The 26,544-nt window shown below is 38.8% G+C and overlaps 1 protein-coding gene across 7 annotated transcripts in view; it reads right to left on the bottom strand.

Annotated features, from left to right (window-relative positions):
- The window catches only part of OSBPL8 (oxysterol binding protein like 8), a 92,762-nt gene that overhangs the window by 27,065 nt on the left and 39,153 nt on the right, over positions 1-26,544 (bottom strand). For 3 of the 7 annotated variants that reach the window (XM_055809315.1, XM_055809320.1, XM_055809316.1), the window contains 3 exons: positions 24,238-24,375; positions 4,724-4,794; positions 362-442 (listed from right to left, as the gene is read on the bottom strand). In XM_055809315.1, coding sequence (XP_055665290.1) covers positions 362-442; positions 4,724-4,794; positions 24,238-24,375 — 290 coding nt within the window. Of the gene's footprint in view, positions 1-361; positions 443-4,723; positions 4,795-11,270; positions 11,514-11,984; positions 12,114-24,237; positions 24,376-26,544 lie in introns of all 7 variants that reach the window. The other 4 variants (XM_055809317.1, XM_027785655.2, XM_055809318.1 and 1 more) reach the window with 3 other exon arrangements.

Genomic DNA, 26,544 nt, shown 5'->3' with positions numbered 1-26,544 from the left:
CAAATTTGCAGCAGTGTTATTTTGTCACAACACAGGGGAAAGAAGGCAGTAGAAAAACCACAGGTACTGATTGCAAATTGTAACTGATCATTCAGTTGGTCATTTCATTGCCTGTAGGTGTCCTGAGGACACTGCCAACCTGAATTATCCTATAATCTTGTGCCATCTTAAAGATCACATTATAGAAGCCCATACTCAAGTAAACAGCACAATAAGATTTGAAAAGAATGAACACCACAACTTCTCACAATACTTAGGTCTTATCACTAGTTGGCATTTTTGTCTTCTTGTTAGAGAATATGTTAAAAAACTATGTGACTGCATTTATAGTCTATGAGAAGTTACATGGAAATTAATTCACCTTGAGAGATTCTTTTTTCGTAAGTTTGTTTGAAGATAAAGAGATGTCCTTCTCAGAGCCATTGAAAAGCTTGGATTCAGACTGAAATTCACAAAACACATAATAAATAAATGACAGTGACAGATGCAAGGATATGTTACTATTGCAGGCACTTTAGAAAGTGTTTGAAGCACACAGTTATGTTTGTAAGGTTCCCATTCCCACTCACTTCTCTATTGTTTCTCCACTTAATAAAAATCACCACCACCATGCCCCACAAAAAACAAACCACAAGTGGTAACATGAGCTGTTGACCACCTATTTATGGAGTTTTCATGGAGCTTCTTTGAATGGATTGCTACAGAGGCACTTACCCCGTGGCCCATGAAGGAAAATACAGCCTCTTCAATCTAGCATTCAGTGCTCTATAAATCATCAGAGTACAACCGACCACTGATGGCACTCATTCTGCTCCTTCCTCCCTAATCCCACACTCTGATTACTTCGCAAGTCATCTTCGAGAAGCTCACAGTGGCGACAGACAGGGTAATGAGACTCAGTTTTGTTCATGAAACCCAAGTCCTTGCTCATGGCAGGACAATATGCTGCCTCAGCACCACATGATTTCTCCCTCCTACCTCTCCCCACATCTTGTAAGGTTCAAAGTTTATTACTTGGCATCTGTTGCCTACTAGTTGAAAGGGAACTAAAGCCACCAAATATTCACCTTGGGATACAGAGCTTTAAAAAAAAAAAAAAAAAAAAAAAAAGTATCACAGAGTTATGTCATTCCTACTGCAAGACAACACTGAGTAGGTATCCACTATATACAAGCTTCAGATAAATTACAGAGTTGCATTTCTTTGTGCACTGAAACATAAGCCTGATAGACTCAAAGTTCCTGCCTAATCAAAAAAAAGAGAAAAAAATCAATACAACCTTCTAAACTGTGTAAATTCAAGGACAGTTTATGAAAACTGCTTCTCTAGCTGTTCAACATTTGTGACCAGTCATTTCAAATCTCAGACCACAATGCAATAGACTTTCACCAATTTTTTTATTTTGGAATACTATAAAATGCCCGTAAAAAATATGCAATTTTTGAGAAAATTTACTTGCAGTAATAAAAACAGTGCACTTGAGCACTCTTAACACACAAGTTGCTCAAGTCAAAGAAACAAAAATTAAACATTTACAAGAAGAACAAAGCAATTTAACTTTGATCCTACTTTGATGCTTTTAGTTCAGAACTAAGACTTTACAGGAGTTTACTTAGGTAGTGCCAAAGATGTGTGCAATAACTGGCAAAAAGTAATTTTATCTCAAAATCGTTTCAACGATAAGCAAATATTCTCTACCTTCCATATACATCTCGAAAAAATGAAGGAAACCTCTTCATTTTGTGTTAAAGATACATTCTTAACACTCAAAATTTAGCTTTAAGATAAATGTAAAGCCTGAAATTTAATTCCTCTGTCTAGAAGTTGAAGGCAATACAGTACTTCAAATGTAATAACAGAAGAGGAAAAAATGCTTATCACTGTCACATAAGAAGAGGTAATGAACTCGTTATGCAAGCTATAATGGAGCAACTTAAGCAAAACGTTCATGAATATTCTAGTTGCTCACTAACAGAAAGCTAATGCAAAGTAGAGGTCATGCATATAAAAGCCCCAAACCTCTATCGCAGGTTACAAAACCTCATTTTCCCAGTATCTCAGATTTAAAGCTCACTAACCTAACACTGAGTCAAGGTCCACATTTACCTGTCCAGCAGACTGTGAGACAGATGAGTGATTTGTATGTGTTTAAGCTAGTAACTTTCTCAGTGTTACATCCACACGAAGTGGATGGGATCAAAATTTGAAAGATGACAACATTTTAAGAGAACCTACTGCAACTCCCAGTGCGGTACATTCAGTACCATGTCCGGGGCAAGTCACATCACTGCTTTTTCCATCCAGACAGAAAGAAGGGCTGCTACTTCATCCCCACTAGCTGTGACAGACAGTTACCACCTCCTATTAGCCTGAAGTTTATTTGTGGGTTATAAAGGAACCACTAGTCTTATTAAGCCCCACATGTGGTATTTGCAAAAATACAGATCAAGAAAAATATGTATTAGGAGAAGCAGGAATATTGGCCTCATCTTTCACAGTAGAAAGACACAAAAGCAACAGCAAAGCACAGAAAAACTTATGATCCTGGAAAGGCAAGAACCAAGAAAATTACATATAAGGAAAAGAAAAAAAAAAAAGGGATAGTCAAAGATAAATGATTAATACAGTCTGAAATAAATCCAAGTTAAAAGAGAGAGTATTAACTTGATTTCCAAGTAAAAAAGGATTTAGAGGTTTCTGGGCCAACATAAATATTTCTATCAGAAGCAAGCTGGACGGTAAAGAAAGTTTCCTTGATCTCCCTGAGAAGTGAGGCTCTAGGATGCAGTAAAGCTGGAAGATTCAAAATTTTTTGATTCCAAGTCAGATGTAAGACACCAAGAGCTTGAAATGCTTAGCTACACACCACAAAACTGCAGCATCAGCTGCAGAAACTAATCTGCTCACTCCAGTGCAATTCTGATGACACCATTTAAACAGGGAAACGTTGCTATAATCTTGTAAGTCACTTTCAGTAACTTCAATATCTCTTTAATGTTTTTCTCTAAGGCTCTGACACATGAAACATCACAGAAAAAATTTTGACAAGACTTCGAGTGCAATCCCTCTGTCTCCTAGGGGTGCAGCTGCCTGCACCAGGCCAGCTCTGACAGACAGCAGTGCCAGCCTTGCAGCAGAGCTATTGCAAGAGCTGTGCACGAGAGTGGTAAGAAGCAGGCTTCTCCCCCATTCCCCTCGCCAGTCAGCTGTGTTCAGCTCTGGTCCTCGCCTCCTCCTGTAGAGAGCTCACGCCTGCTGCACCCTGACAATCTGTTTAAGTGCCTGTTACCATATTTGCCTCTAAAAAAACCAGCAGACATCCTAGCAGGAAACAGAAGAAACACACAGCTGGGTAATTTAAAGCCTTTCAACTCTACCCTTTTGCAATGTCTAAATAAAACCAGTAAACTTAGGTACTCCATTCAGCGATCAAATGATATACAACATCCGCCCTCTGCAAAATGCAGCCTTTCCCTCTTCTCTTTAATTTTTAATGTGTTAAAAAGAAAGAGACAGCTGTTTTATGACAACACTTAATTGAAAAAAATCTTTTTTTCTGGAATTCCACATTCTAAATACATAAATATTGCCAGATAAAAATGCAGTACATTGACATGCCAGGCACTTCTGCTGACCAAAACGTTCAAGCACTTTAAAGAGTTACAATAGGCTAACAAATAAAGAAGGTTGCATCAGAGTGGCCTACACAATGTCCTAAAACTGACAGGTTCTACAACTGTAACCTACAAATTTCAAAGGATTTGGGAAAGGAAAAAGATAGCTATGGTAGATTTTTCTCTATGCTACTACAATAACTTTTTTACACAAATTCTGATCCCACACCTACTATTTCAACACGATCAGAAAAGAACATTTTATTCTCAGTCAGAGCGCTAGTGCAAACTACTTGTGTAAATAATTGTGATCAGAACAAAACACAGCTCTGGAGAAAAAAGACCTGGGATTGCTACATAAAAAGAGCCTTCTTGGTTGCCCAGGTAGTTCATGTTTTCTATCTTTTTAAAGTTTAGCCACCACAAGGTGATACAGTTTTGGTGGCTGCAGTGTCCATCTCCCAAGTCCACTTTGGACGTTCTCAGTTTTCACTGCATCTCAGTGAGTTCTTTCCTTCTTGGGACTACACAATGATGATTATGGATTTCCCTGGCTCCTGCCTTTTCCATTTCTATTATCAAGACTACCACAAAGCATAAACATGCATAGCAATTACACTTAGTTTAATATTCTACTAAGCATGCTTTCCTTTGCACTCTCATTGCCTCAACAAAATGGGCCCTTATACTTGAATTCTGAGGTACAGACAGGGTAACAGTACACTTAGCTATGTTTTACTCTGGCAATTTAAGCCAATAAACTGAACCTTTTCCAATTACAGTTTCCTTAACATTCTTATAAGCAGATTTACTACAGCTCAGTGAACAGCCTCTTCACCGACAGCTTAAAAGGATTTTAAATTCTGTTCTGTAGCAAGAGTTGTCCTTCACCCATCATTACATTTGGCAAGGCAACCTCCCACCCCAAGATGACAGTGAGAAGACTCCACATTACATTTTCAGTATTTTGAACTGCAGATTTTCATGTAATCTTTATCTCTTACTGAATCTGAAGAATACAAGTTACATGCATTTGCATTTAATAAAAAATGCAGAACTCCTTTACACACTGATATTTTCCAGCCAGATTAGAAGGTTGCTTTCCTTACCTTACTTTTTGACATAGTATGTGCTGTATCCTCCTTACTTTGTGACACATCATCTTTCCCTTTGTCAAAACCTAAAAGAAAACACAACATAGTTGCAAATGATTTGAAGACATTAACATTTTATGAGATGGCCTTTGCAATAAATTTGCAAATTTTGTTTAGCATGAAGTGCAAGCAAATCAGATTATCAAACAACATACACATACCAGCTAACTACAATATAAACTAATTTAATAGCCACTAAGAGGCAAGAACAGTCCCCTGTATTTGGATGGTGCTGCACCCAATCCAATAGCCTAACAAACTGTAAATCTGGCGTGCAAACTTTTGTCCTTTGATCTTCTCATGCTTCACTATCTGCATACATGCATGCACAGAGAAGAATACTAAATAAAACAAACCTTTTTTGGTTTGTTCATTTCTGTAGCTAGAAATAATTGTTAAATACCACCTACATGAAAACCAATCTAAAACACTGATTAAGATCACCAGTCAATTTTTTGCAAGAGAATGAAAAAAGTTACTTATGTTAAGCTTGAATTTTTACTTTCAACTTGACACTGCATAAGCAGAACTACAAGGCTTTATATTAAGACAGTCGTCAAAATTCCACATCTATCTTCTGTGAATGACTCACAGTACAAACGCCACACTTGCCCAGTATCCAAAAAGCAAAGCGAGACAATGGCTGTAGCCAGTATAAGTGTGCCAATGGAAAAGGGAGTCACAACTGGCATTAGTGCTGCTGTGCAGCTGCTATGTGCCACTGAACATATACTGAGAACCTAGCATCCTCTCAAGGAAAAATACTCAACTCTGGCTGCAAGACAGAACATCTCAGTGATCCATTTTCTTTAAAGAAGCTGGTGGTAGCATAAAGCTTTCATAAACAGAAGTAAAACAAATTCTGCAATGCATTTATCTGAGTAAGTAAAAAAGCCATCATTTGCGTGCCCTCCAGGTAGAAGGCAGACAAATACGAGTCATACATGAATTTCAGTAATAATACACACAGCTGAAAAGCCTTGCATGTCTCTGACAGCGGCACCCTAGAGCTTTAGCCCATGAGAGGGCACTACATCAGCAGATAAATTGCATAAATGGACACCAACAGCTCTTCTGAGCTTCCCTTTGCATGCATTCAGAATGCTTTGAAACAGAAAATGGTACTCAGATCTCTAAAATAAGAAGATTTATCAGAGAAACAGTTTGATTTCACATTCTTTCGGGGAGTGTGTGTATATGTGGGGAAACTATGACTGTAACAAAAAAATTATTAGCACTCTGTAGCAGTGTTGAGTAGTTTGTTCAGAGCAGGATTTTAATTTTTTTTTTTAATTAGTATATTCACCCTTCCACTCTTACAATACCCAGAAACTCTAACACAGAACTGATTCATCTATTAGAAATATGGATCTTGGGAAGTTTCACTGAGTTAGAGGCATTAGGTTGGTCTTCCAGTTACATGAGAAATCCAAGATTCTTCTTAGTTTTCATCGGGTAATCAGTCTTTTGGGTTTTTATGTTTATCACCTTTTGCAGAGATCCTTTTTTCAGACCAGATTTAAAAAAAAAATATATTGCAATACAATTAAAGTTCATGTTTACCGAATGTAAACCTTAAATGTGTTTAAAGAAACTTTTATATGTCTTTATAGAAGCCTTAATGTGCATAGCTCATTAAACCCTTCCTTTTGAAATTCTTCCAACCCATCTGTGATAGGTTTGTTCAGCTGATGAAAACCTGTAATGCAGAAGACTATTTGACCAGAGGGAAGAAGTAGGTAGACAGGCACAAGATCTGTAGCACTAGGGAATACAGAAAAAAAAAACATCCAAAAGGCATGTCATGATCCAGAAGCCAGAAGCCACATTTCCTAAATAACATCAAATACAATAGTACATTTTCTACAGTACCAGTCATCAGGTGCTCAAACAAAACAAGGTTGCTTCAAGCCTTAAGAGGACAAGACCTGCCTCAGTTAACAAAAAAGTTACTAAATTTGATGCCAGTCTCAGGCAGTCAAACAGACCAGAACCACAGTAATGAGGTTTTCTCCTCACCTTCATACTCAAAAGAAATGCCATGTTAGGAACCCAGTTCCACCAAAAAAGTAATGCAGGCATTTTCTAATGGCTTTCCCATTTTTACTTATGTAGTTATAGGCACATACAGAACACTCAGTGATGGGAATCAACAAGGAAGTACTAAGTCAGGCTTGCCGTTACAAAAGGGAAAGCTGTAATTCACAGCTTGCTTTCTAAAGCACAACATTTTTAAGGGCTTTACATATCTATATCTAACAAACATAAGTCTTTATTTTCATAACCAAACTTTTCATCAATATCAGCAAGCAGAAATGAGAACTGAAAGAACTACTCTGACCCAGAGAATCAGACACAAATACCAAAGTTCAGTCCTGTTTCCATGATTTTCACCTCCTTGCTTCCTGCGTCTGGAGCCTGAGAGGTGTGCATGCTGATTAAATAAACATGCCACCATACTCACTGTTCCCTTCCTTACCCACATGCAGAGCAAAGGGCTGTTTGAGGGGTTTGCTGGCCGACCCAAATCAGGGTACTGCAGACCCTGGAACGCCTCTGCACTGCTCCATCTGGGTCTGTGAGGAAACCCAGCCACTTAGCTTCACATCCCACCCCACCCCACTTGTAACCTCCCTCTCTGTAGAATGGCTATGCTCACTCAGAATACACACAGAAAGCTTTTCTCCCCACGTGCTGAAATGTATGTTAAAAAATAAATCATTATTCAGGTGCCGATCCAGACACAGCCTCCCCCACTGTAAGGACGCATTTTCCAAGGAGCCTCTGTTAAGATGGAGAGATCTCAATACCATAAAACAGTCTTACTTCTTCTAACAAAAACAGTATGATACTAAAACCTGCAGCGAAATTTGTACTGAAACATCACAAAAAGCTATATATGGGCCCAAGCTGAGGACAATATCCATTTTGCCTTGGAAATACTTGGTCAGGAAACAACAACAGAAAAACTATATTCACAGAATCAACAATAAGAAATATTGTTTTCTCCCTTCCTGCTACCAGTAATGAAGAACAAATTTCTCTGTGGATTTCCAACAAAGACAACAGCAAAGCCAAGAAAGCTGTGCCCCTAAATGATGCTTTGTTGTTGCTGGTTCTTTGGTAGTTTTGTTCACTCCAGAGGTACTGACAATTGCACCACAAAAAGCTATCGGACAGTGTCTGGAGCACAGACTGCCAGGGTATGAAAGACTAGAGGTAGGATTTAATAACAATCATGTGTTACAAGTTTTTCAGTGTTTATCAGCAGTGGATTTTGGCTTAGTATTTTAGCTAACTTGCTGTTTCCCATCCTGTAATTCAACCAGGAACTCTTCAACAAAATAACCTGAGCTCACACTTCACAATGTAGAATTTCAGGTGTTGAAGATGCAGCCTCTTTCTGTAACTTCCTCTCTATTAAATCTCTTGAATTTGTCTATCATTTTCTACCTAAAATCATGAAAGCAATCTTCAGAGTAAGGACACAGCGAGCAAATGCCATTTGAATCAACCTTCAGAGCTGCAGATTGAGCTCCCAGTATTAAGGCAATTGCAGATTTATTTATTTATTTTTAAAAGTATTTTTATTTTAAACACAAGCTCCACTATCATAGCCTCTAAAGCAGTTCTGGACATCAGGGATTGTGTTCAGAGCAACACTATGTCTTAACAGACTTTCTCCCAGTGTGACTTTCCGTGTCCTAACATCAGAGGCTCCACAGGCTCTGAAAGCTGATCCCAACTCCAGTACAGCCAGCCACCGTTCATGGTATGACCTTAGAAGCCAACAAAACTGTCGATTAGTATGTTCCTACAGTGAGCACTTGGCAAGTACTTCAGAACTTGCAGGTGGCAATCTACATAAAACCTCATTATAAGCTTTCAGACAGATGTGAGAGCTTGACAACTTGCATGCAAGTGGATCAACCAGAACTCTATACATGCAAGATGTCAAAGAAAAAAACTGAACAGTGCTTCTTTAGAGACTGAGCTGGAATACGCAGTCAATACCAAAAGGAAAAAAAAAATCCTCCAAAACATTGTCTTCAACAAAAGATGAGGAGTAAATATATTGAAAGATTAGCATTAAAGAATTTCTAGCTTAAAGTCTGTGGTAAGGGTGCATTTTAAAACAAAACTCTTTAATAAAGATATTTCAATTTTGAAGCATAACACAGGTATCATTCTTTAAAGTTGCACCTGCAATCTGTCCCTTTACTCAAGACTGAGGGAAGAGGAAAACCCAAAATCAAACACGTAACATCTCCTACATCTCAAATACCGGTTTTGTACCTCTCAACAAATACCATCTGCAGTTAGGATACCTGAGAAAAATGCATCAGAAAAAACATATTACTTTTTCATGTCAGATCTATTTTATCCAAAAAGAATTACTATCCACTGGAGGCTTGTTTTCCAACAAACAGAAGAACCAGTTAAAAAAGCAATACAATGCATGAAAAGATCGGAAACAGCAAGCCAAGCAACAATATAACTGACTTTCAAACGAAAAGCAAGGAACAGCCTGATTTGACTAGCGACGTGCATGTGCAGTTGTGAAGAATGAATAATTGAGCTGAAAAACTAAATGCTTCTAGAAGAACTATGAGCTATACTTAGTAGGAGATACCAATACTGGTGTTATATAATAAACACAGAAAAGAAAAAGGAAAATTCTTTCTGAAGAACCGAACAAGTTCAAAAGAAACAATAGTCTTTTTAACTGACTGATTTTCAAGAGCTTGCTGACAACCGGTTTTTAAGAAGACAATCCCATATTAACTAATTCAGATCCTCCATGGATTTTGAAACTGATGTAATCAGAAAAGCAAGCAAAGTTCTTCTACGTATTTTCTCACAGTCATGTTTGCTTTTGCAACCACCATACAAAATAATAAGCAATAACCAAAGCTTGTCCTCACTGTAACATGTAACTGTATACTTGAGTATCTCTTAGACAGGCAATAACTACTCCTTGCTTAAACCAAAATGAAAAAGTATACCTTCCAACATATTAAGATTGTTTAAACTCTTCAGACATATGGAAGATTCCAAAAGATAAAACATTTTTTAGTTATATGTTGCCACTTGATTTTTTTTTTTTTTTAAGTGAAAACTGTTTTCCATCTGTTCTGCATTTTAAGAAGTCACTCATTGCCCACTTAAAAACAGCAAACAGCTTTAATGTAGAATTGTATACGAGAAGGAAGCAAACAGAAAATGAATCACTTTTTGTTTCAGTAATTATCAGACTACACACTATTATTTTAAAGGTAGGAAGGATATGCCCCGTTGCCAACTCCACGCTTTCAAGCTTTGAGATCTTTATTTCCTGAGCAGTTTGAATAAAACTCAGTGTTAGATTTTTGGTAAAGACTAACCATTTCATGAAGTAGAGTATAAGGAGGTGTTATAGGTTAAACCACGAAGTTTAATAGAACATGGCGTCCCAAGCAACTGCCCCCACCCATCTGAGCCTGAATATGCTGCTCCAGTGATTCTGCTGGCTAGCACCACTCAGTGATGCAGAGCATTCCCTAACTGCCAGCCCGCAACCCTCCTCATGCACCCCAAACCTTCTCCAAGGCTTCAGAGCCAGGGTTTACAAATTCAGTGAGCTATTCTGCAGAAGGCATACAATAAAAAGTGAAAACTATTTTATTGCCCTGCCCCCAGCATTGCGGCCCCATGGGACTATGCAACAAAGTGTGTATGTGCGCACACGAAAGACAAATCACACATTCAGAGTAATTCTGGTAAGAATGTACAATTTCTACAATGTTCCCTTTCAGGAAGGGGTGACCTTGTAACACATTTTCAAGCATCCAAGTTTCCTGAAGTAAACGGCTGAAATTCAGGTACCTGTATCAGAAGAGCACATTATGGACAACGAAACTCTAGAAATTAATTTCAATATTCCAGTACTGATTTTCAGGAAACAACAAAACTGAGTAAAAGGAGATTCAAGCCCTTTCTGGTGTTAAATGTCTTAAAAATCTTACACTCCAAAATTTAGCAAGGCTATGCTTTTAGCCCTAGCTCATTCTATCCTGTCATTTTATGCCAAACCACCGATGACAAGCATGTAGATTCTTCAGTAGTTACAGCTAAATTAAAACCTTCTGCTGCACTTACTATTTTAAAGCAAGTCCACTGTGTGTGGAGGCAGTGGAAAGTACAAGGGAGGAAGGCATATTTAGAAACCACATCACAGAATTTCAGTCATAAAAGCCCAAACAACCAAAATAAATATTGCAGTCAGTACCAAATACACAAATGCCTTTTGAAGAGAGATTTGCTGTGGTGTAAGCTAACTTACTCAGCTTGCCTATCTGCACATCTTGCCACTACTAAGAGCTGTTATCTAAACACATACAATCAATGTTCTTTCTGATTTCTACCAAGATCTCAGTACGTTACTTTCACTCAAGCTGAAAAAATTGAGACAGAAATTATATTCTCTTCCGTATATTTTAAGAAACGCGAGACCAAAACAAACCTGGTAAAGCAGGAGAGAGTTCATTATATCCTCCAAATGAAGCATTCCGGATGAGCTTTCGGCCATCAGCTCTTGGAGAAAAGACAGATGAAATCCCAGCACATGAAGAAAACCTACGTCGCACTGGACCCTCTTCATTCATGAGTTAAGCTGTTTGTGTAAGGATTATGTTCTCTGTGAAAGCTGGTTAGCATTAGCTGCTTGGAACAAGGGTGTTGCAGTAACAGCCTTTTACCTCACATTCTGATGAGTAAGATACAAAAGGAGAAAAAAAAAAAGAAACAAACGAAGGGCACACATGAAAAATGCGGTGAAGAGAAGGAGGCTGCCAAGGCAGCAGCAAGCCAAGCAATACTATACTCCTCTTGTCAAACCCATTAGGACTCTTAAAGCAGAATGGCTTTGCTTCAGCTCCTCTTTACAACAAATACCACATCTCATTTTTCACATCTCATTTTTCAAATCTCATTTGTGGTCCTACTCATCTGTACTTTCTAAGCACACAAAAATGGCGATTATGTAGGTTTTAAGGATTCCTTAAATCAGTTCTTTTTCCTGTTAGTCTTCCAAGTCCCAAATTTACATTGCACAAAGCACAACTCGTGAGCTATGAGGCTTCCCTATTTGATACTGTGGTATGCTACAAGAATCTGAAAAGGGAGCCAATGTTTTGCATTACACAGCCATGTTGAACTTTCCTGGTTAGGCACTTACCTAGCTAGTTTTCATCAACTGATTGGTGGGTTCTGCATCTTCATTTCTTACTTTTATTTAAACGGTGAGGTGATAGCTTTTTCTCCTCTAAGATTGTGCCATATTTATATATACAAATGAGCCTGCCTCCTGGAAGAATTGCAACAAATAAGCTCCACAAAAAGGGTTTTTTATTATTAATGTCCCAAATACTTTATGCAATGAATAAAACACTTAAAGGAACCAACTAAAATTTTAAACACAAAAAAATCCCAGTAAACTGCGCTTCAAGACTAGAAATCAGCTGATCCAAACTGTTCTTGCTGATAGCTACCAGAATAAAGTCAAATAAGCTCTCCCTAACCTCCTTCATCCACTGCTCATTGGACTGGCTGCTTCTTTGCCCTGCCGACTAGCCTGCGTGGCCAACCTCTTCCATCTGTGGGACTTCCTTCCCATCTGATGCTTCTCTCCTGATCTCATGTTCCGCACCACACCTTATTTCTGACAAAATACATTTTGAAACCTACTCTGTTTGCTGGAAAGCAGAAAAATAAGGCACTAAAGAAATGGCTTGAAAATAAGAACTTGTATTCTCCCTTACTCCATACTATAGGTCCCCTCTTCTTACAAAGTGAAGCACAACCCACAAATTAAATCAATGATATTGTGAATTGCATTAATCCTCAAATAATATTGCTTACTCCAGCTGCTTATGCAAAGAAGCATACTCACTATTTGCAGCTCAGTAATTTCAGCTCACATTGGCTCAAGAATAATACAGCACTGAAGTATTTTATAACACCTATAAAAGGTTTTAAGTGTGCAGAGTGTACATGCATTATTACCTATAAATACATACACTAAGACACATATGATTATGAAACATAGTAAATTCCAGGATGCTATTAATCACAACAATTTCTTCATGCCTCTCAACAGACTAATGTCCCAATATGTAGCATGGAAAAAAGATGCAAGCAAATAACCCGTGTGAATCATCAATAGAAACCATTATATTCAATACGTAACTTTCACTTCTTTAGTACAAGAACTGAAAAACTCTATTCACTTGAGCACAGGGAGGGGGAGAAACTGGATGAGTATGTCATGTATTCAGGCCTGCCTCCATTTATCCATTACTGTCTCTCATATTTCTCTCAGCTGAAGCAGTCCTTCTGTCAGATTCCCAGAAGGAACAGAAAGAGCAACTGAAAAACTTGAGGAGTGGAATGGTGGGTCAATGAGGAGGAAATGCAAAGAGGGAGAACACCGCTTCTAAAAAAATAATAATTAAAAAAACAACAGAACACTACACAGCTCCACATCACTTCTCCAAATCTATCTTCTTAGCTACAAAATACCAGCTACCTCGGTTCAAGTCTCTACAGAATATGCATTTTCTTTTTTCTAATTAAAATCAAGAAAAAGCTGCAACAGAAAAACTCCCCTTAGACAGAGAAGGAACTTTATCCTCTCATTACAGACCTATCTTGCCCAGTTAATGGGCCTGTTATCTCATCTTTCAGAGTCAGGGCTATGACCCTACCCAGGAACATTGCTGATGACACTGGTATCAGGACGTTTCCATGCCTTGTACCAGAACAGCAGGGTCACACAGACTAACAGGAGGCTCCACCATCAGCCACCTGCATTGCTTTGCCTGCATCTGGGTCCAGCTGCTGTGCCAGCCTATTCTAGAGCCACTACTGAGCACCACTGCCTGCCAGCCTACCAGGTTCTTCCACAACATAGTCTTCCCTGCCACATTATGTTCAAGTTACTAAAAAGTGGCTAGACATCCAGTGGTTTGATGGAACAACTTAATCCTGAAGGCCTTCCCCCTATTTCTCTCCACGCCCTCGCAGAACCCACATAGCTAAACTGTAAATGAGAATGAATTATAAACTTCTTTGTCCTTCCTATGCCCTTTTCTTTATTTAGAAGCGAAACTGAAATCTTTGGGTAGATAAAATTAAGAATTTCAATATGGATACTGTTACGTTTCCCCCCTCTGAAGCTATCTCCCAAACAAGGAAACCGATACCTGGGCATTCTGACTAAGTATCTTCTGCTTTAACTCAACAGCAATACAGGAGAGGCAGACTCTGTGCCTTGTGCCAAAATATGACTCTGTCTTACCACCTCAAGGGAGAGGGAAAAGAAAAAAAAAAAAAAAAAAGAAAAAAATCTAAGATTCCTTCATCTTCCTCCCCCCAACAACTCTTCATATTTTACTTAAATCCACAGTGGTAAAACAGCTAATTACATGGTTTGGCTGTAAAAATTCACTAGTTCTCCAACTTTTCAACAGCTTGTGATTTATTATGCCTGCTAATACTTGTATACACATGCTCAATTGTTTCAACTACTTCAAAGCAGTATATGTTGTTGGAGAGACAGCTGACATGCAACCAAAAGGTTGTTAGATCAAAAGGAACCTGTAACATTTAATAAAAGTGAGCATTCTTCTCCATGGCATGATCCTAAGCTGAAGTTCATTGTAACTCTTGAGCGTCTGCCTGCGACATTAAAGGGGTTTCTGCTCTCCGCACACTCAGTGCCCAAAGCTCTTAGAAACCCTTTCAATTCCTTACAATAAATTTGATTCCTGAAGACCCAGAGGAAGTGTCTTTTTTTTAAAAAAAATTTTTTTAAAAAAGAAAATTTAAAAAACCCAACAACTTTTAAGTAGTTGGAAGTGCTTTTATTTGCGTGTTCTGTACATGAAAATGGAAAAGTGCACTTTATTAGCTACCACATCAGCCATGCACACAAAAAAAAATAATAATCCTTTTTCCTCTTCTCCCCTCCCTGAAAATCAATTCAGACAGAATAGGTCAATCTACTCATAAACTAGGATTAATACCATCCATTATGTGATCTTACACTAATGTCCCAGGAAGGCTTCTATCCTTTTGATATCGGTTCCCAGTGCCTTAATAATTGATAGACTTAGAAAAAGCAGTAACATACACAGCTTGGAAGTTTACATGGTTTCAAAATATTCACAAATAGAACTACAGCCAAGTCCAACTGCAAGAGTCAGACAAAGCTGAAAAGCCCACATAAACAGTAAAGTATCTGCACTCTCGCCTAAATACACTGTGGCACACACCTCATGTACCTGTACATGAAAAAATAAGATTCCTCAGAACAGAAGTACTTTATGAAAGCAGGTACTAGACTAAATATGCCACAAAGTGAGAGAAAGTCTCCTGGCTTCTCTGTTTTATATAATACCTAAATCAGTAGGAAGAAAAGAAAAAAAGAAAAGAAAAAAAAAAAGACTGAAATATTTAGTCCATCTATCTCAGTGCAGGGGGAGAACTCATTCTCAGTCAAACTGTTGAACATCTCTTTAGAGGAGGAAAACTTAACTGTTTTATGTATTTTTCTGAAGGGAAGAATGCATTTCTCATTTCAGCTACTCAATCAGAGCTTCTTCAGTAGTAAGTGCTGGCTGAAAAACAAATCATAATCCTGTGCTTAAGACATTTTTCCAGGATACTGCATGGGACAAAACTCAAATCTCCGTATACAAAGCAAAGGCAAACAGAAGATACATGCAATCCCAACAGTACATGAACACTTGTAACAAAGCCTGATTTCATTTTTAAGACATTTCTCCAATTCAAAATATTTACAGCTGAAAAAACCAGGCTTTTCAAAAAAGACCTCTCTGAATTGTACAGGTATGAATTTCAAGCATGGAAACTGAACTCAAATCAAACATATTCTGCACTATCCAACAGGAATTTTAAATATCAAAATCCTTTTTAATGTAGATTTTAGAAGTTTAAAATAATGAACACATCACACAAACTGATACTGATGCAATAATACAACTAGGAATATATCTAGTGAGACAAAGTAAAAAAAAAAAAAAAAAAAAAAGGTATCCTTTCCCTTTAGAGGTATACAAGGAAAACCCAAAGCCTTCTTAAAACCAAAGTCTGTGAAAGCTAGAGGGAGAAGAAGGGGGAAGGAGAATGGAGAACATAGCAGAGAAGACAGCAGCTTTTTAGACTTGCCCTTCAAGTCCAACAATAATTTGCCCTGGCATCTCGACAATGCTATGTTCTCCACTAGAATTCTACCCCCAGTCCAACAAAAGAAAAGGTCACAAATAATTGTCTACATGCAGTACAAACAAACACTTTGCAGCACGCAGAAAACAGAAAAAGGAAAACACCAGACTACCATACCTATAAATTACTTTTATCCAGCATCTGATTTTTGCACATGGACTTCAAGTCGAAATGGTTTTCTCCTATTTAACAAAAAGGCTTTTAAAGATATACTTGCCTTCAGACACCAATATTCAATTCAGAAAAAAGACATCTGAACCATGAGGCTACCAGTTGTGTCAGTAGTTTACAGTGGCAAGTGTCTTTCACCAAATATCTTCTGTTCTCTGGTGTTCCCCAGTCGAGGGCAGCTGAGCTGAGGAGTAATTCCGGAGGCACGCCTGAGCGTGGTTATGAAGGAGCACCAAGGCTCAGCGCCCCGTTGACAACTGTACTTTGCTGCACCTCCTCGCTTGCCAACACTCCTGCTCAGCCCCTCCCACCCAGAGCAAACAGCCTTGCTCACTGCTCAGGTTTCAACAGTTTTCACCTCAGCCCTTATGAAATTGTCGCAGTTCAGGTTCAAGTCGGCCAGCTCTGCAAAGATGGTCAGGGAGAAAAAGAACTTGCTCGAGAAGTTTCACAGTAATGAGCCCTGCGGTGTCTGTCAAACCCAGCACCATGCTTGCATAAGGCTATAACCCACACAGAAAGGAGCACATGCAATTTACCCAATCCACAAATACTGGGTGGAGCAGCATTTCAGACATTGCAAGTTCTAATAAACACACAATGACTTGCAGAGAGGAATGTGGCAGAGTATGCATTACAGCAAGAAAGCAGGAGGTCAAGACAATAGATTCAGGAAACTAACCACATACAGCAGAACTTAAAACATTTCACAAGAAATTCAGACTGGTAACATAAACTAAACCCAGCATATTTAGGGGTCAAATTGCTTCCTTGATTACTGTGACAAAAACTTCACTCACATCCCGTTGAAGACAAGCATCACTAAAGCTATTCTGAGTAAGTCACAAATTTTGCTGAACTGGGGCTTCACTCCTGTGAGGTACACATCCCATCACAGAACTTAAAAGTGACCCTATGTCACTGGGGTCAGGTCCCTGCAGCAGTACAACAGATACTAATCCAGAATGACCTAAAGAACAACCCGTCCACATAGCTCCTATACACTGCCGATTACAAAATACTGCCTCTATCAAAAGACAAGGTAAGACAAACTAAAACACCTCCCCCAAGAACACAACAAGAGAGACCAAGACTCTCCAAGTGCAAGGGCTTGCAAGGTTTTAGACAGAATTCCCACACAGCAGGAGAAAGCAAAACATTTTCCTAAGTCTGCAGAGAACGTGCCTGACTTCAGAAGTAATATCCACTGTTAACATAGAAGCATTCGCTGTTAATATGGAAGCATTAAAAAATAAACTTGTCTGAGAGCCTCAACAAGCCCTCCAGCAGTTTCTTCTCTAGTGCTAAGACAGTAAGACAGACTTAAGGAAAGATGAAGTGAGGTAAAAAAGCATCACATGCTTCATAATAATTTGCTGTCACTGTGTCAAGATGTTAAATTATTTACCCATTCTTCAGATCCTCTAGTCAGAGGACAGATACAGTGGAAGGGAACAGGAGACTGCATGAAGTTACTTCCATGACTAAGTCTGTCTAGACGTAGACAGCAAAATCAAAGTAAACATGAGAAGAAACCCAGAAATCATTATCAAAGATATATATAATCCCAGGTACCCAGGAAACAGCTTGATTTGGAACCAAACAGATCAGCAAGATATCACCATCTGCAAGCCAAATACCATTATCAAAAAGAAACATTAACACAGTGAAAAGTGCTAGTTGAAAGAAAAGCAGGAGGTGGCAATTAAACAGTGATCAGTATTCTACCAATGGAGTTACAGCCTCCCCTGTGCTCAATGCATGCATCTGCTACAACCAGAGCATGCAGGATCTCCGTCCCTCTCTCTCCACCACAGTGCTTCTCTTCTGTGGCTTCTGCCTTGTGCATTCACATGTATGAGCCGGCTCTCATGACCTCCTGGCAAAAACCTGGCCAAAGCACTGAATCCAAGTGCCCATCTCAGGAAAAGCTGCTAATACCTTGAAAAGGCTTTGAGTTCACTGACACAGGGCTGTATCTTTCCTTCCACTGGACTCAGTAATCTGTCTTGCCCTGAGAGCTGGTAAAAGGAGGTGTGTACTACATTTCCAGAGCTTCTTGCATGCTGACTGACCACCAGCGAGCCAGAACAGGGATGATGAGTCAGGAGCTCCAGACATTTCTTACTGTCTGGTCAAACAAAACATGCCATCGCTGCTGCTGCCAACTGAGCCAAACACCTGAAACAAAAATTTTTTTCAAAGCTGCAAGCTTTACAAGTGTACAACAAACCACCTTGAACTTGTTAGCTGCCCCGGGTACACAGTAATGTCCAAGTTGTGTATATTATTGGTCATTACAGCTCCAAAGGCATCTCCCTTCAGTGGGTAATAAGTGTCCTCCAGGACCTACTGCTTGAAAGCATGTATTTTTCACTCCACCTTCACTCACGTGCAAAAATAAATTTGCTATTTTCTCCCCAAATGCAGTGTCCTATGGATTAAAATCCTAGCATGTCCTTTAGATGTTTACTCTGAAACAGACTTCAGTACAAGCTCAGCACAGCCAAAAATGCCTTTACTCTCCCCCAAAATCAGGTTCACTTCCTCCTTTCTATTCATTGTGATCATCATCAGACCTATAATTCTGCTTCCACTGTCAACCCACCTCCCTCCACCTAAGCCACTTCTGTTGCTCAGTCCTGTGACACAGAACACATGTTCATCATATTGCAAACTGAGTTAACAACTACTACTCCTCTACTGGCAAGGAGAGGCAGATCCAGTTTCTTAGCTCACACACCCTCTGGGCACACACTTTCACTGCTTACCCTTATATGACTTAAAAAAAAAAAAGTAAGAAGCTGTTAATTTAGCTCAAAGATTTACATCATTGTAAAATATCTCCTCAATCTTCACCATGCTAACATGTTTTTCCCAGATACTACTCACATTTTCACCCCATATGCATCTCATCAATGCCTTGCATAAAGACAGGAAAAATACAGAGAAGTCAGCCATTTTCAAACATCCTATTACAGAATTTTTAATAATACTATCTTAACTAGATTTCTGTCTTTACTGCAAGTACAGCTTATTATTATTCAAGCATCTATGCTGTTTTCATAAAGTTTGAAATATTTTTTAACTTACAAATGCCTGTTAAAACATATCAGGCACTTTCTCAGGAGACTTCAGATTTTTTTGTAAGTTTCAAGGGATCATTATTTCTATATTAATCTATTTTATCAAACAAATAAAGCAGTATCCCAATGTAAGTCTGAGTTAACAAGATTTACAAGAATCCAATTTACCAGGGATAATTTGTGTAACAACATAAACAGCTTACATCAGCAAGCAGAGTTCTGCTTTACAGCTTTACCACTTTTGAAAATACAGTGTCTTGTATTCAGTATTTTTCCTGTTCATTTTTTAACTGTAATAAACTAGTTTTGTCAGTGATTCCTTTTGGTCACACTTAAACTTTTATCAAGCTTATTTTGGGGTTTTTACTTTTTTTAACCTATTTTAGTTGTTTCCTCATTTACAATGGAAACATTTATAAATGTTAATAACATTTTCAACCACAGAAACGCAAACACACAAAATGAGCTATATTAACATTGTGTCAGCTGCTAGAACTGGAAGATGTTTTAGCAGTACTAATATCTATATGCACTACACTTACAAAAACGAGGCCTTGGTGAGCTGGCAAGGCCATGCTAGCTCACTAGAGCCTAAAACCCACACCATTTCACAAACATAAACAAAGCTTTAAAGCTAAAGCTAACTCCCCAAACCCATCAAAGTTTCCATCAAAAGGCTACTGATTATTTAGGTCCAATTTTGACAATTCTAAATAAAATACTTAGCAAAAAAACCACAGTAAGATCATTCAGTACGTTCAAGGCATGGAGAACTAGGAAGATTTCACTACCTAGCATATAACTCAAGAAAAACAATGATCTGAACATAAAACATATTGGAAGGCAACATTCACATACAAGATATGGCATTGACAAGTTAGAGACAGGACTAACTTGGCAAGTATTATGAAAGGACAATTAAGAACAAAGACTTCAAAAGTATAGAATTGAAGACTATGCGAGGGAAAACAAAAACTTCAGAAAGTTTGATCTTGCAGATTCTTGCCAGATCTTTATTACTGTCTTACCATTTCCCACCTTGGTTTGAGAAGCAAAGTAATCCATGTGAGTGAGCCATTGAGTGAAACAGTCTAGAAGCTGCTTTCTTAAACATATACAATGAAAAGTGAGGGAAATCAGTAAAAGTTTTCAAGATCAACCCAGTGTGGAGCTGCCCAAGGCCACTTTCACCAGCAGTTTCTCAGTTATGACGCTGAGAAGCTCCATAATCGGAAAGCTTTCCTTTGTGTAGTTGAGCTTGGAGCTCCTATGACAAGCTGTATTGCTGGTTTTCTACAAATGGTGGTACCACACAGAATGTAAACAGTTGTCTAGTTAAGCTAACTTAGTGCTTTTATTAAATCCTTCCTTGCATGCTGTGAATGCAAAAAGCTGTTTCCTAAGGTTTGTTTTGATGTCTCTTAAAACTCAACATATCGGAGTGTGTCAGTTTTTGCTAGATAGAAGTTGGATTTTGGTATTCTCCAACTTGAAGGCACTGATGTTTCCAGGCTCAATAAATTTGTTTTATAGAAAAAATTGCAATTGCAGCATAATCAGGACTATCTTACTCTGACACTCTAGTTAACCACTTGTGGATTTAATTTATTTCTGCCTTGCCCACGAATTAAAATTAGAAACCCATCTCAGGACCAATGCTATATATATGACTGAGTCAGCCATTCACCACTAAAACTGAACTTTCTACATAAACTGGTTGACATGACATAAGCATAATCCCCACCATCAATTTTTAAAATACATTTCTGTCAAACAACTTCACTGAAGCTTTCTATGGAAGCAAGTCTGATCTCCACAGCTGTAAGTGCCAGTCTGTAGCCTCAAAGGTAAGCTAGTCTTCAGACTCAGAACAAAGGACAGTATATATTCAAGGATCTTGAAAATATTACGTCAACTAAGAAGCTGCAATTTTTTCATGCAAAGATTATACAGAACAATGATAGTGTAAATAGTGTTTTGCGGAATGATCACTAGGCAATGCTGCCAGATAAAACTGTACTCTTTGTTTGTAACAGATCAGTGTTGGACTCCGAAAAAGAGACCCCAAATCTCTGGCTCAAATGACATAGCAAGTTCCATCTCACAAAAGTGATGAGAATGAGGGAGGAGGGAGTCATGTCTCTCAAACGAAGAAACCAGAAGCTTTCTGAAATCCAGAGATAGAGTTGCATAAATGAAAACTCAGTATTTATACACAGGGGCACTTAAAATCATGAAATGTATACGGCTTACAACTTCACATTGACACGTTACATGGTTCTCTTTGTCCCAAATAGGAAGCCAATGGCCCAAACTAACATTAAATGTCGACCTCCACTCCCTCATATTAAGACTCACATACTTTTAATCATATTTTTAATACTTGTCATTAGGATATTACTTAAAACACCCACAAAACCCCAAATTAAGTTATTCCAGTAGATTTTCCAAGTGATGGGCACCGAGCATGCCTCTCCCTGGCCTGCTGCTGGCCAGCCAAAGAATCTGGCACATGTGGTAGTGTTTCCCCACTAACAATGAAGTTAGTACTAGCTGCTCTGCAAACTGCCCCTTCACAGGTTTTGTTTCATTCCAACTCATTTATTTTTAACCACAAGCTCTATTCAAAACTGGCTTTGCCACACAGGTTCTTTTATTCAGGCAGCAGGGAACCTAACTTAGGTAATGGTGGCCAAATAGCACCGAACAACATCCAACTGTCCAGTGACAAAAGCTAAGCACCCATGTCACAGCTCCTCTCTATACATATTTAATCAGTTCTTTGTAGATTGTATCATACATTTTTCTGTTTCAATTCTCTTTTATCCTGTGCCTAGCATGCTTTTGAGTTGTTTGTTTACATTACCATCTCCTAAGGATGCACTCAGGTGCCAGCGACTACTAGGATCCCCATTCAGTACATAGTACATGCTTTTAAATCCTGTATGTAAACATTTCCTGTATTTCTGCATAGTCTCATCCTACAACACCCCAGGTATATTGTAAAGGTCTTTTCAGATACAATAATCAGCTTCAAGTACTCCATCACTTTAAACTGTTCTACTTCACATTTTTCAGGCTTGCACGGCATCTCTTTTTCCCTAAGTAATAAGCTCACGTTTTCATCTGCACCGTAATTTTCCCATAGGAACAACTACGACAGAATAATCACCCAACTTCTAAATGTGGGTCAGCTCCCTCCATAAAAATCAAACCTACATCTCCCAAATGGCATATAGGCTAGTAGTAATTAAAGGCTTATGAAGCCTAGCCCCATACCATGCCTTTTCACTACTTTTCATTTGTTTAATGAAACTACAGACTCATTTCCAGTAGTACTCCTGGAAGATTAAGTCAGTGATGACTGATGCTAAAAAAGGCACAGATACATTTAACCAGCTTAAAATCACTTATATAAGCCCTAAAATAATCAGAGGAAAAGATCAGGAGGTAGAACAATATTTGCAAGGAGTCTGACGTAGCACGATCAAGTCTTGGTACTTTTCAAGCCCCTTTTAATGATTTTTCCTATGAGTGAAAAGCCCTTAAAAAAAGCACAACAGGCTGACTAAATTAGTGGGAACAGTAACACTAAAAGGAAGAATTTACTAGAATATTCAAATACAATTATGTAACTACTACATTTGTCTAGTAAGTGATACAACACAGTACATAGAGAGAATAACCAAAAATTTCTTTAAATATAATAAAACAAGTTATACAAGTACTTTCTACAGAACATACTTGCAGACTAAGCACAACGCAACCCAGAGAACATCAAGCTGTTCCAGAGAGATAACAGCAGCTTTTAGAAAATACCAAAGCTAGCTGTGCATAGCATTGAAAATTCTACCTAAGAATTTTTAAAATACACTAAAAGACTACCAGGTTCAACATGGTAACAACTATCTTTGGTTTCCAAGTTTTTTATTTTCATCTAAACAGTACTGAAGGGAAAACAGGACAATGATTCCATTGAGTCCTGAAAACAGGATATTCCTGAGACACTGTCTTTATTACTCTGATGGACTAACATCATTACTCTGAAAAAATCAAGCTGTGGGAGTTAGGGAAGGTCATACCACCAAAAAAATATAAAAAAAAAAATCAAATCTCAGGAACACTACTCATGGCAAGAACTAAAGGAAGCACAGATAACTAGCATGGCTGCCGTGAGTAAAACTGAGAGAGAGAATATTAATTTTAAAAGTCTGAAGCTTTCACTAAGGACTCCACACACCGTAACAAACATGTCTAATGATATCCTAGGCAATAAGAAAACACAAGCAGTTTCAAATGCAAAGAAGCACAAGGAGAACTACTATTGCTTGGGTTTTGTTTTTTTGAACAGGCTATCAACACATCAGAGCTACTGATGAGATTTACTTTGCATCCAATCATTTCGCATGGATCCACTGAGAGTTTTTTTTTCAAGAGGTTCAGCACAGCAAAGGGACTGTTTGAAAGCTAGCAGAAAGTAGAGCTGAGATGTTTTTTTCCACTTTTCCTAAAGGTAAAAATCCTTCAGTAGTAGTAATTGTTAAAAGATCTTTACACAAAGGTTCCAGGCTTAGGTGGTGTATCGTAACACTTCTGCAGAAAGACACAACTTAAGTATCTGTGACATTAATGTGTTCATTGGTTACAGGATTACGCACAGATAATGATTTACCATCACATGGACTGTTCTCCCACAAATCATAGCATGCTTTAATATACTAGCGCACCACCAAATGCATTTTTCTCTTTCAGATTAACGCATAAGGATACAAAGAATTACATATAATATTTCAATACACTTTCTTCCTTATCTCTTTATTGTGAAAGGCCGTGTTTTTGAACCAACATTTGGAACAGATAATTAACGTCAACATTTAAGTTCTTTAAAAATAAATTTAAGTTCTGTAAAAAATAGCTTTGTCTTACCATGGCTATGGGCAGCTCCTGGGCTGATAGACGGTTGGAGTAACTCTTTGGTTGGAGTAAAATAGGCTTCTTTCCCCTGGTGCTGGCTCATTTTTCCTGGAGTTAAAAGCTGTGATTCATCACTGTTTGTTACCACTGCTGAAATACAAAATGGATGCTCATTCAATGATGTTACGTGCTTGTGCACAGATTTCTATTAACAATTTCACTGCTATTTATGAAACTGGTATTCAAATGCTGTCTTGCAAAATTTTTCATCCTTGAAAAAGAGGATTTCAAATCAGAGATTTGCTTTGGATGGGATAGCAGAAAGAAGTCAACAAGACTGGTCTAAGACATAAGGCAGAAAATGAAGACAAAAACTAGGAGTTAGGAAAGGCTGCTGCTGAATACAGATACAACACTGAGCTGTTACTTAACTTCTGAAATCCTGCTTTCTTCACCACTTTTGTGATAGTTCTTGGTTTAACTAGCCACAACACAGTCAACCCAGGAAATGGCTTGCCAGATCAAGCTGTGCCATCATCCCAGAAATCTAAGATCTTCATCTTTGGAATGGTTGTACATCACAAGAAACAAGTCTTATTAATAAAAATCGCATATACGCTCTGTCAAGGCAAAGGCTTAAAGCAGAAGAGTTAACTTTTCTTGAACCGTATCAGCCTGAATCAGTTGTATGACATCTTCTAGCTATTTATAAGATCACCTGGCCAGCCAACCCATTTATGGAGTCTGTACATTTCCGTAAGCTGTACAAAACAAACCTGTACCTTTTTTCCATAGTGGAAGAACAGCTGACTGTGTGGAAGTAGATACACTGACAAAAGGAGATCACAGAGGGAAACAATAGATGCTTACTGAAGAAGATCCTGCTTACAAGATTGGAACTTACAATGCTGCTCACTTTAAGAGTTCCCAAGCTTTCCCCAAACAGTTTTAAAGGTTCAGCAGAAGGTCTAGACAAAAAACAAGTGTCATTTTCTGGATGGACTCTGCAAAGTAGAGAGGCCATCTTCTTAGCTTTATCACTACTATTATTACATTAGTGGAAACATTTTTTCAGCAAAGCCTAGAATGAACACAAGGCATTACAGGGTTGGGGGGAGGGTGCTTAAGTGTGTCCAGAGAAGGGCAATGGAGCTGGTGAAGGCTCTATAGAGCAAGTCCTACAAGGCACAGGTCAGAGAGCTGGGGTTGTTTAGCCTGGAGAAAAGGCGGCTCAGGGGAGACCTTATCGCTCTCTACAGCTGCCTGACAGGAGGCTGTAGCCAAGTGGGGGTCAGTCTCTTTTCCCAAGTAACAAGTGGTAGGACAAGAAAAAGTAGCCTCAAGTTGCCCCAAAGGAGGTTTAGACTGGATATTAGGAAAAAATTTCTTCACCAAAAGGGTTGTCAAGCGCTGGAACAGGCTACCCAGGGAAGTGCTCAAGTCACCATCCCTGTAGGGATTTAAAAGACATTTAGATGTGGCACTTGGGGGCATGGTTTAGTGGTGGACTTGGCATAGGTTTATGGTTGGACTCTGTGATCTTACAGGTGTTTTCCAACGAAGGAATGCAAGGATGCCAGGATACCCACCTGTACTATTATTCTCATCAGACAAACCATCTGAAGTTCTGCTCCAGACAAGCTATACTCTACACAGATGTCTGCTCAGGAAAAATATGTGAGAAGATGGACAAGGGAGGTAAAAAGCTCATTTCAACAGTTCAGAGTCCAAGTCTGTCAGTGCCAGAAGGTCAATACTTCTAAGTAGCGACTGACCTTCTTCTTGTAGTACCACAAACCTTGTAGCTGTAGGACAACAAAAAACTAGTAAAGGCAAAGGGGGGAGCAGGGCAGTTGCTGAATTCTTGAAAAGGGAACGTACTACAAGAAGTCCAGTATCTGAGATGGAAAATAAAATAGGGAGTAGAAGAGAGCTGCCTCACAGGTTCACACAAAACAGGTCTCTGCAAGGGCAGTGAGCTGTACTTGTCTTAAAAGTGTTTAAGGTACACCGAGGTACCACTAACTTCCAATCACTAGCCAAAAGCTGCTCTTAAAGAGCCACTGGCCACTTAGCTTCATGGGGACAGGATCTCCCAGCCCACCGTGTTCTGCGGGTGCCCCTGGCCAGTCCCCTGACACTGCAGCGGGCAGTGCTCCAGCTCGTTGCATGGGGTCCTTGCCTGCTATGTTGAGCACCTGCTCTGCAGCAGGAGCTTCACTAGCAACCCTTTCTCAAGTGACTTGTGCAGAAGGCTTGTTTCTGAGTCAGCAGCATGCAGCAGCACTGCTAACTTTTTTTAAAGCTTTAAGCTTTGTG

Source organism: Falco peregrinus, chromosome 6 (assembly GCF_023634155.1).
Source record: "Falco peregrinus isolate bFalPer1 chromosome 6, bFalPer1.pri, whole genome shotgun sequence".
Classification (NCBI taxonomy): Eukaryota; Metazoa; Chordata; class Aves; order Falconiformes; family Falconidae; genus Falco; species Falco peregrinus.
This window is presented reverse-complemented; position numbering and strand designations above follow the sequence as displayed.